Below are 11,786 nucleotides of genomic sequence, written 5' to 3'. Positions count from 1 at the left end.
CCCTGTAAAACCCCAACTTGCTACAAAAACGCCAACAGAAGAAAAACCAGAAACTGAAAGCCTGAGGGAGGAAGGGTCTTCTTCTGGAAGATTTATGATGCTATGTGGTGATAGACGCGAGCCCACGGAAGCCATAAAGAGGACCACCCTTCTATCAAACAGGAGAATTTACATTACAACATGGATTGTGAGGACAATGTATGAGGCAGGAAAAACAAAACAGGAAGCAGCAGAGATGAAGAACTACAACCTATCCCTACTGGGCATTAGTGAGACAAGATGGAATCAATCCGGACAAAGAAGACTGATGACAGGAGAGATGCTACTGTATTCAGGACATGAGGAAAATAATGCACCTCATACACAGGTGGTGGGGCTCTTGCTGTCAAAGCAAGCATGTAATGTACTGATAGAATGGGAACCACATGGGCCCAGAATCTTCACGGCAACGTTTAGGACCATGAAGGAGAAAATAAAAATGAACATCATACAGTGCTATGCCCCAACAAATGACAGTGAAGAAAAAGATAAGGATCAGTTTTACAACAGACTACAGAATATAGTAGAGAGCTTCCCTGACAAAGACATCAACATCCTCATGGGTGACTTCAATGCCAAAGTTGGGTCAGACAACACAGGGTATGAACAAACCATGGGGATTCACGGCCTGGGCAAGATGAACGAAAATGGAGAGAGATTTGCAGACCTTTGTGCACTGAACAACCTGGTCATTGGGGGTACCATCTTTCCCCACAAGAGAATCAACAAGAACACACGGACATCACCAGACCATGTGACAGAAAATCAGTTTGACCACATCTGCATAGCCAAGAAGTTCAGAAGATCCCTGCAAAATGTTAGGGTGAAGAGGGGAGCAGATGTGGCATCTGACCACCACTTAGTTGTCGCAAGGCTGAAACTTAAGCTGAAGAAGAACTGGATGGGCACCAAAGAGAAGAAAACAAAGTATAACATCAACCTGTTGAAAGATGCAAAAACTAAAGAAGAATACAGACTGATGCTTAACAACAAGTACCAAGTGCTACAAGAGCTTCTTGAAGATGAGGAAGACAATGCAAGCAACAGATGGCAGAAAGTTAAAGAGGCAATAAAATCAACATGCCAAGAAGTACTAAGCCCCATGAAGCACCAACAGAAAGAATGGATTTCAGCTGAAACAGTGCGCAAAATCCAGAAGCGTAAACAGAAAAAATCAGCAGTAAACAGCAGTAGGACAAGAACTACAAAAGTAGAGGTACAAAAAGAGTACACTGATGCCCACAGAGAAGTGAAAAGAAGCATCAAGATAGACAAGAGAAACTATGTTGAAGGAATCGCAGCTGAGGTAAAAGAAGCGACAAGAAGTGGAAACATGAAGAAGCTGTACGACATCACCAAAAAGCTGTCTGGCAAGTACAGCAAAACAGAGAGACCTGTAAAGAACAAGCAGGGAAAGACCATAGCAAGTACAGAACACCAAATTAAGAGATGGGCAGAACATTTTGAAGAACTGTTGAACAGGCCAGCCCCACTAAATCCCCCAGAAATCCACCCAGCCAATGCAGATCTCCCCATAAGCTGTGACAATCCCACCTGAGACGAGATCAGGAAAGCCATCACCCAGCTGAAGAACGGCAAGGCAGCTGGACCTGATGGCATCCCAGCAGAAGCCCTCAGAGCAGACTTAGATGCTTCAGTGGAAATGCTATACCACTTCTTTCAGAGGATCTGGGAGGAAGAAGAAATATCAGCTGACTGGAAGGAGGGACACCTCATCAAGATCCCAAAGAAAGGCAACCTCAGCAACTACTCCAACTACAGAGGAATCACACTCTTATCAGTACCAGGGAAAGTCTTCAACCGGGTCCTCTTGGAGAGGATGAAGGAGGCCATTGACCCACAGTTACGAGATGAGCAAGCGGGCTTCCAGACCAAATGGCTACTCTTTGCATCACAGTCGAGCAATCATTAGTGGAATTCTTCACTCTACATCAACTTTGTCGATTATGAGAAGGCATTCAACAGCGTGGACCAAGAGACACTCTGGAAACTTCTTCACCACTATGGCATTCCAAAAAAGCTGGTGAACATGATCAAGAACACTTACAATGGAATGTCCTGCAGAGTCATTCATGCAGGACAGCACACAGACAGCTTCCTAGTGCAGACTGGCGTGAGGCTAGGCTGCTTGCTGTCGCTGTTTCTCTTCTTTCTTGCCATCAACTGGATTATGAAGACGTCCACCAATGGGTGGAGAAATGGGATCTATTGGACATTGTGGAATCAACTTGAGGACCTGGATTTTGCCGATGACCTAGGACTCTTGTCCAATAGTCAGCAGCAAATTGAGGACAAGACCGACATACTGGCAGCCACATCAGCACAGATTGGCCTCAACATCCACAAAGACATGACCAAGATCCTCATGATCAATTATGCCAGTAACAACCCAGTCACACTGCAGGGAAGTCCCCTGGAAGAGGTAGAGTCCTTCATGTACCTGGGCAGCATTATCAACCAGCAGGGTGGCACAGATGCAGACGTCAAGGCAAGGATCAGAAAGGCGAGAGCAGCTTTCATAACAGCTCAAGAACACCTGGAGCTCCAATGAAATTTCCTATACTACCAAGATCAAACTGTTCAACTCCAATTTGGAGTCAGTCCTACTGTATGGAGCAGAGACCTGGAGAACCACCAAGTCGACCGTAAAGAGAGTTCAGACCTTCATCAACAGCTGCCTAAGAAGAATTCTTCAGATCCACTGGCCAGACACCATCACCAACACCAACCTGTGGCAGAGAACCTCCCAGCTTCCAGTAGAGGATGAGATCAAGAAGAGAAGGTGGGGATGGATAGGACGCACCCTACGTAAACTGCCAACCATCATTACCAGACAGGCATTGAAATGGAACCCTCAAGGTAAGCGCAGAAGGGGACGACCAAGAAACACCTGGCGACGCGACCTTGAGGCACTAAGATGGGTCACACCTGGAGTCAGCTTGAAGGGATGGCACAGGACAGAAGCCTCTGGTGATCTTTTGTGGGTGGCCTATACCCCGGCAGGGGTGACAGGCAAAACTAACTGAACTGAAAAACCCCATATTCATTGTCATTATAAATTTTTCATGCATTGCTTATAAATTTGTATTTAAAAATATGACCCTCACAGAAGTTGCCACATATATTATTGGTCCCTGATATGTACAAGGAAGTGATGGAACTTGTTTGACCAACAGACTCACTAATGTAGAGATTATATTGTAGCAAAAAATCTGACAGGTCATGAAATGAACAGTGATCTGGTTGAAATTCAAGAAATTTAAATGGCTAATGCTACAATATGATCAAGAGAAAGAGGGAAAACATGATTACACAAATAAATAAAAAATTTTAAAAAATCTGTGCAAAAAATTAGTGACGGCTGTTTCAGTAAAACATACCCCCAACAGAAGCAATTTAAAAAAATTATGATCCACCATCAGATATGTTTTAATCTAAAAACACTGCCCCCTACAGAAGCATATTTTTAAAACATAATTTCTGGCCATGGGTTAATGGACAGTAGAAGTGATTTTAATATTGGGTTGGGGACAGAAGTGATTTGAATGACAGCTGGCTGGAGGTAATCTACTGAATTCTTATAGATCATATAATCTACTGCATATTTTTAATTCTATTCATTCATTATAATCAATCTTTTGTCCTTTTGTTTGTTTGTCTGTCAGCCATTTATGTCTCTGATACTGTGAAATCACACATTTTCATGGTGGCTTATTATTTGTATATATCATTGATCAGTCCCTTAATACCTACTAATTTAATGTCCATGAATACCGATTTTATGATAGTGATTTCTATTCTAACACAGAAATCATGAATTAGTATCCTTACAAAAGTGTGTGTTTACTAAAGTGATCACTTCATTTTGCTATATTTCTTTGTTCTCAGGCATGCTGCATTTGATTAGAATAATAGTTAAATCTTGCATTGCTTTAAATGTGTAGTTAGATGCTAAGATTCCTTTGTTATTATTTTTCAATAAATGTTTTGGTAAACTTATAATACATGATTTGTCAGAAAAAAAAACATTAATGCCTGTGGAAGTGTTGTTGCATTATTTCTGCCTACTTTTACACTATATCATTTTATGTAAGAACATATATTTCAGTTACCGATGTCTTATTTTTAGGTTTGTTGCAAGACTAATATAAAGCTTAAAAAACAAAAGAAATATAGCAAGTCAAACATTTTTATATCATTAATTAGATTTTTAAAAAATGGATGAAAGTCACGGAATCATTTTTCCCAGAGTACTTGTAAAATCAATGTCATTCTAGTTAACTCTATTGTCAACAGTATCATCATCATCACTGATGGCCTAGCAGTAACATTCTGCACTTTCAATCCTGTTGTCACAGGTTCTGTCTCCCACTTCTAGTCTTTCATATAAGACTTATACCTATGGCCTGAGGGACTTTCATGGCAGAGTGGTACAAGATGCTTGTCTTATGATACAGATCTGAAGGGCTTTCATGGCGGAGTGGCACAAGATGCTTGTCATGTGATTACTTGCCTCCATCCATTGTGTAAATGAGAATGTTGTCAGTTACTTGTGGAAGGTCAGTGGTTCTATATAAGTGGTGTTTGGTGTCTCAAAAGTACTTGGATTTTCTTCAGCAGAAAAACTGGCTGCCATATATAGTCTTCATCTGAAAATGGTGTAAAGGCCATAATGATCTACCGAAACCTGAGATCTAATGTCTAAATGCCTTTGGCTGTCGGAGATAAACATTAAATCAACAGAGGCTCCATGTGCCCATGTGTACTAAGGTGCTTGCTTTTACATCACTTGCACATCTCATAGAGCTTTTTCACAGATCAACTAATTTTGGTTGGTGGTCTTTTGGGGTTCTTCCTCCACTAATATATTAATTATAAAATAAAAAAAACAGACCAAACTAAATTAACAAACTAATCCACTGTGGCAACAGCAGTAAAGGTACTAGTCCATTTTTGCCACAGCTGCATGAGTGTATAAACTCGTGTAATTTTTGTAGACCTTTGAATATCGTCAATTATGCCTTTCTGACAGTTGCCAAAAAGTCATCATCAGTTGGTGCAAATGGATTTTTCATGGTGAGCATATGAGATGGAGAAGTCTTAAGCAATCCTGCATCGTACACCGCCAAAAAGTTTACATTTTAGCTCACTTAAAGTTTCTCTAACGATGTCCATTGTTCCAACTAGAACTGTTATAACTTATTCAAGCTATATTCACCGATATCTGGAGATATGCATCTGTAATAAATTTTTGTAACAAAGTATGAGAATGCATCAATATTTTTCAATGATACATTTGAATTGAGCAACAACCAGAATCAACAAACCAAGAAATACAATTATTAACATCTCTCAGGCAGAAGTATAGTGTATACCGGTAATCATAATCTGCCAAACATGCAAAGTTTTTTCCAACCATATTGATTCAGTGGACATAATCACCAAAATGGACAGAAACAGACCAGAACAGATATAACCAGAAGGTTAAAATCGATTTGATAGATCTTTTATGTAGCTAAATTCACATTGGTTTAGTTAACTGTACACCCTTTATTGTCTTCCCTTTGATATAATTTCTTACTGAAGCAGAAAAAGTAATGTTGCACACATAAAAGAGAGGCACACTTCTCCTCATTATTGTTTTTATTATAGTTCTCCATTCCAGCCTGTTCTTATGATCTTGTCCTCCCACATACTGTTTGTCTTGTTTATGATATGTATCTAAATTTGTCTCTTACTTTTCCTACTTCTACACTAATTGTCTGTGAATATGCATATCAATGTGAAATGCAACAGGGAGACTAAATCCAAGATTGAAAACCTCTACATTTCTGGATGTGTTATGCTTGGATTCCATGTTTCTGCACAAAACTGAGGAATTTAGGACTCGCTGTACTAATTCAGTTCCCACTGTAAACCTGTGCAAACACCATGATATTAAAATCCAATAACTTAAAATTTTGAGTGCTCATGATCAAATTTGTATCAATATAGACATCTATGACAGCTTTTGTTAAATGAAAACCATAATAGCTCCACCATTTTCTGGACCTACACAAATTTGAAATGTGTGCTTTCAATACTGCACCAAAGAGTCAGCTGCTAATTTCAGTAACAAGTCTTCCAAACTCAGGTCTGTAAAGGGATGGAAATTATGTTAATAAAACAATGTTCCTCACTTTTTCAGTTACAAGTAGGACAGGCTCTCAAAATATTCTTTTTACTAAAATCTTACTTTCATTGTCAACCAATAAGGGACAGTCAAATGGATATATACTCCTACTTATCATCACTGATTTATAGTATGGTTCTCGTTTTTTTATATCTGTGGTAATGCAAGTCCTTCAACAACTCTCAATGGCTGTAAGCCTTTTTCGACCATGCTGACTGGACACACTGTAAGATAATGTTCACATAACAGAAATACCATGGGATAATCAGAGACCAATAAAATCAAATAAAATGGTCAAGTTATCTCCCCTGCAGGGATGTTGCCAGAATTTCAGGATTTAAAAGCTTTGTGTGTGTGATCTCCAATGAGGGAGTGGTGGCAGGAGGAATAGCCATTGTTAAATATCTTCCTAACACTTAAATATCTGTCACTCTTTCTTATTGTTCCACTCTGATATTGCTGTAATGAAATCAAAATACTCAAAGAGATGTTATCTCTAGTTGTATAGCACTTATTACTGTGATGTCATTGGGCATGGTCACGTGGTTGTGGTGGGATCTTGGTTGGGATGGCAGAAAGACCATAGCCTTACTCCATATTTGACAGCTAATTATGATGTTGTCAAAAACTTAATATATTTCTAACAATTCAGTTGGATTCGGATTATATACTTGATTCATAGACAATGAACAAGTTCTAAAATTGATGTGTTTATTTTGGAGCCATGTTCCTCCATCAATTCAAGATTTGAATATACCAAAGGTGAAATTAGTACAGTTGCATCCTAAATTACTATCATGGCTACTTCAAATGTTATTTAATGTAAGACTTTAATGCTAGAATTCATAGCTTCAGTGATTTTTGGGTTAAAAAATTGAATTATGATATTATTATTTAAATGGAATATGTGGTGACAATACAAGTGCCGAGTCTACAACTTTGCAAAATACATCTTGTACAAATATTCTGTTCTTTCTAACAACACTGTAATATGGCAATGTGGCAATAATTTTTCATACATGAAGTTGACCGACTTTTTACTGTAGTCCCTTGCCAATTAATAGTTTTAGATTTTACAACAAAACTAAGTACATTTTACCTTTTGACAATAATACATGATTACAAATATTAAGATTGCAAGAAAATAGAAGTTACAATTTTCCTAAAAGTACTGGTATCAGTAAAACTAAAGGAGATTGCAAAAAGGAATCAGGAGGAACAGATTAGTAGTATAGTAAAGAATCCATAAATCAGAATGACATCAAGTATTTTTGCATCAATTTCATACTATGATTAAACAGTCAACATGTTTAAAAACAAAGTTCTAACATAAGTACTGCAATGTCAACACTTTTTCTTACAATTTTAAAACACTGTTTAGGTTAATGACACTGCTTCAAAATGTTGTGTACAAGAAAATAGTAATCCAATTTGTAATACAAATACCAAACGATGGCTTGGAACTAAGTGCCAAAAGGTCTGCAGAAAAGATCACCATGATCAAAATATAAATAGGAAGAACTGAACACAAACAGGACAAATTTTATCCATCTTGCTTTCAGTTTACACATATCAGTCAGTCTCTTATGTTTAATGTCATTTAATTTTTGCATATAGAGAGCACTTCATTTGGTCATACATCCACATGATACAAAAGTTTGTTTCGTTATTCTTTTGTTGCCATGATGGTTCTGCCAACTAGAGATCTACACATACGTAATTATGTAATATGGGGATTTTCTGATGTTCCATATTAGCATTAATCTGTTAATTGTTTCTGAATTTAATTTGATCCTCCTCCTCTGTGTACGAATATTATTCTGTGCTAAGAACTCCTTTCATTGCCTGCTGTCTGAAACACATATGCATAGCTAGCTTGAACAAGTTACTTTTCTTTATGGTTGTGCAATTTTCAACATCTCACAGGTATGGCCCCATGGGTATTCTCTCTTGGATATCTCTGTTCCAAAAAGAAAAGTTTTCCAGAGGTCTTGCTAGGATTTTAAAACTAGGAGTCCAGGACTCCCATTTTGGTAAAAATAGGAGTCCCACCAGCAAAAGTTGCAGTCCCCTCCCAGAAAACTATGCAAATTATAAGAACTATTGGCTGCCATTGAGTTTAATTTCTACATTCTTTATAACAATGACATAACTCTTGTTTGTCCATCAGAGTGAGTCTGAATTTTATCAATCCAAGGAAGGTCTTATTCAAAACACTAAGCTAGGCATCACACACTTTCTTACACTTGGCTACTGTCCCATCCAAACTATCAGCTCTAGCAACTTTAGCACTCTCTTCAATCTCGTTACAATCTTCGTCAGTTTGCTGTTGAACCCCAAAATACTCATTCAAGTCTAAGTCTCAACATGTCATGATTCTGAGGTCATGTGCACTGCTTATTCTGCTACACTCAGAAATGAACACAATAATGAAAACTCAAGTTGTTTATTTGATGTCTATTATAAATGACCACATGTACATCTCTGGGACTCTCTGCCTCTGAATTCAAGCACTGACCCAATGTTGTATTCACATTAGAACACTAGGAGGGGGTTAGATGTGATTTTAAAATATATTCGCTTTATTTTTTTTCTTCTAACAACCCCACCAGTGGTTTCTCATTTTGTTAAAACAGCTCACAACAGAAGTGATTTTCCTAACCAACCTTCCACTGTCAGAATCAAAAGAGTTTGAAACACAACCTCCTACAGGTTTTTTTAAGTGCCATCCCGGGGGGGGGGGGGGGGGGGGGGGGGCGGGGGGAATATATGTTTTACTGGAACAGCCATGACATTAATTCTTGAAGAAAAAAAACTGCAGTTCATTAAAACAGTAAAAGGAAAACCTTGCGTGCCTTTCATGTAACCTATTATCGTCTAATATAATATAATTTTTATAATTTTGCCCTTTACATGTAACTTATTATCTCCTAACATGATATAATTTTGTACTGACTACTTGTTACTTGCTGCTCTTATTTTTCCATTATAAATCAATAAAGCAAAAGTTTAAAATATGCATTTGAAGTTCATGTTTTTGTACCCTATTAAAGGGAACTATTTATTAAAATCTCTCTCTCTATCTCTCTGTCTTTCTTGCCTGATCAACAGCACTGTCATAATTTTTTGGTTAAAACATATGTCTAAATCCTTGTTTTAATGTTAAGATGGATTTATGATGCTTGAAAGGAAAACAGAACAAGCAGTAGGGCCTACTTGGATAACTCTTCATTGCACTTCACTTTCAAATTTAAGAAAGCAAAACGATGGTGATTTGTTCTGTTTATTCATCACAATTTGGTCTACATACTGCACAAAATCCTTAATTTGCACTTAAAATAATCATGTAGTCATGACACTTCTACATTAATACTGATTGGATTATTCTAGAATTACATCACAAATAACAGCAAGTGGAGGTGGAGCAGTAGTCAAGGGAGGTAATGCATCTGAAAATTTTGTACAATGTAACTCTTCAGTTAATTTGAATGGCAAATTTAGAGAATCTTTGTTAAGAGTAAATTTTACCAGAGAAACAGGAAGTTCACCGTTTACATAATGTTCTCTGCAAAGCATAAAAAGTTATAATTTAAAAAGTTATCATACTGGTTAATAAATGAGTTGGGAAGTTAAGGTTTGAGGACATAGAAATACTTTGAAGGCAATTTATTTGTTCCTTTCCCTGCCAAATTCATCAGGAGATATATGTCATCTACCTATCTTGGTTTGAATGAGAATGTCAGAACAAATCTCTGATCTAATAAAATTGACCATCATGATCTACTCAAATTGATCCTTTTAATCTAAGTTACCTCTCAGACCATTAAGTCCATTCATTCCAGGAAGGCCTCCAAATCCAGCATCACCCCTTGACCCCTTGACCCTGTCAAGCTCGTATGCTGGAGAAGGGTCACCCCTTTCACCTGAAAAAGAGAGGAAAAGATTCTGCAATTATCATATTGAACATCATTACAATCCAGAATACAGAGGTCCATGACACCGAGCCCACAACAACTAAATATTTAAGCAGGAAAATCATATTTTCCCAAATGAGAAAGCCCATCAGGCAATGTAAACAATGATAATGCTAAACCATATAAATTTTCCAGAATCAAACATCTGATCATTAAAATTGCCCCAGTGTTTGTACCCAATGCATGCTGACATAATTATTTAATATAATCTGTAACTGAGTGTTGGATGATTATGATCAGTAGGAGTTCAGACTGGTTTGCAGGTGTAGGAGTTCAGATTGGTCTGCAGGTGTGGGAGTTCAGGCTGGTCTACAGGTGTGAGAGTTCAGACTGGTCTGCAGGTGTAGGCTATTCATTATCAGAGGATTAAGTAATCAGAGCCAATACTACCAACCACTCATGATGAATCCTTGGAGAAACAAGAGCTGAAAATGTTTGTCTTTTGTGACATATTGAGGAAGTTTCTTTCATCTTGGTACACTGTATGCCTATGATCTAGTGTTATATTTTCTCACTGGTCTGTTGAAAAAGTTGGCATGGTGCTGTACAGACTGTAACAGTCGTTTCTGTTGGCTGAATTAGCTAAAGAAGCATGGGCAAGTTTAAAGAATAAAGCCAATCCCAACTGTTGTTACATAATATATCAGCTTGTGGGATTATGGCTTGGAGGACTTAAGTAATATTAATCAACAAAAGATCAAATGGAACAACTCCAGAAATATTGCTAGTCAAGGTCATTTTTTTCTCTAAATATACTTCCTAATTTTGTTCTAAATGTTCTTTTATTAATATGACATAAAGAACTTATATTATCATTTGAAACATTATTTGAGTAGCATTTTCTACTATTGGTTTCTGTATTATCTTCAGCTGAATGAGAAAACTCCTGTCCAATCTAATCATGTACCTAAATCTGAGTTGCATCTCTTAACAATTAAAACTGACATGAAATTACAGCGGGTCCACACTTTCTTACTAATATTAGCAAGCCCAAAGAAGAATTAGCTACTATATGTATTAATAGTAACATAAACAATATTTGGTAAAATAAAATGGACATGTCATAAGCTTGGCAGGATTGAAATCTCTCCAAACAAGAATTATGTAAGTAGTTATGTATGTATGTATGCATGCAGGTATGTAGTTTAACAATAAATCAGCACAGTCCTTTTTATTTCATAGTGAGTAATTCAGGCATCACAAAAAGACATAAAAAAAACAAAACTATGGGTTAAAATCTTTATAGTTCAAAAACAATTCTGAAAGTAAACCACTTTCATAAAGCCTAAGACCTTTTCATCATGAACTTCATTATTGAATGCATCCCAGGGTAAAACATGCCTCCATTAGTCACCTCTTATGACATTCTGGATGGATCACTGGGCCTATTCCACATCCCTGAGCCAGAAGGGGGTGTATGATAAAATATAGTTATCGCTGTGGGAATAACACTTTTTATCTTCACAAATCACATTGAATGTAGTATATTTCCACAAAAAGACTTCCTGTGATGTTGTGACTATGAGCTGGCTTACATTTGAACATGACATTTTACTTGTAAATTTAACAGACAGTAATCT

General features: G+C 37.3%; 1 protein-coding gene across 1 annotated transcript in view; it reads right to left on the bottom strand.

The window, feature by feature from the left end:
- The window catches only part of LOC149799904 (uncharacterized), a 148,412-nt gene that overhangs the window by 71,349 nt on the left and 65,277 nt on the right, over positions 1–11,786 (bottom strand). Inside the window, exon 21 of the mRNA XM_089959354.1 lies at positions 10,045–10,155. Within this exon, the coding sequence (XP_089815480.1) occupies positions 10,045–10,155 (111 nt within the window). The remainder of the gene's footprint in view (positions 1–10,044; positions 10,156–11,786) is intronic.

This window comes from Sinohyriopsis cumingii, chromosome 5 (genome assembly GCF_028554795.1).
Source record: "Sinohyriopsis cumingii isolate HCF-2022 chromosome 5, ASM2855479v2, whole genome shotgun sequence".
Classification (NCBI taxonomy): Eukaryota; Metazoa; Mollusca; class Bivalvia; order Unionida; family Unionidae; genus Sinohyriopsis; species Sinohyriopsis cumingii.
This window is presented reverse-complemented; position numbering and strand designations above follow the sequence as displayed.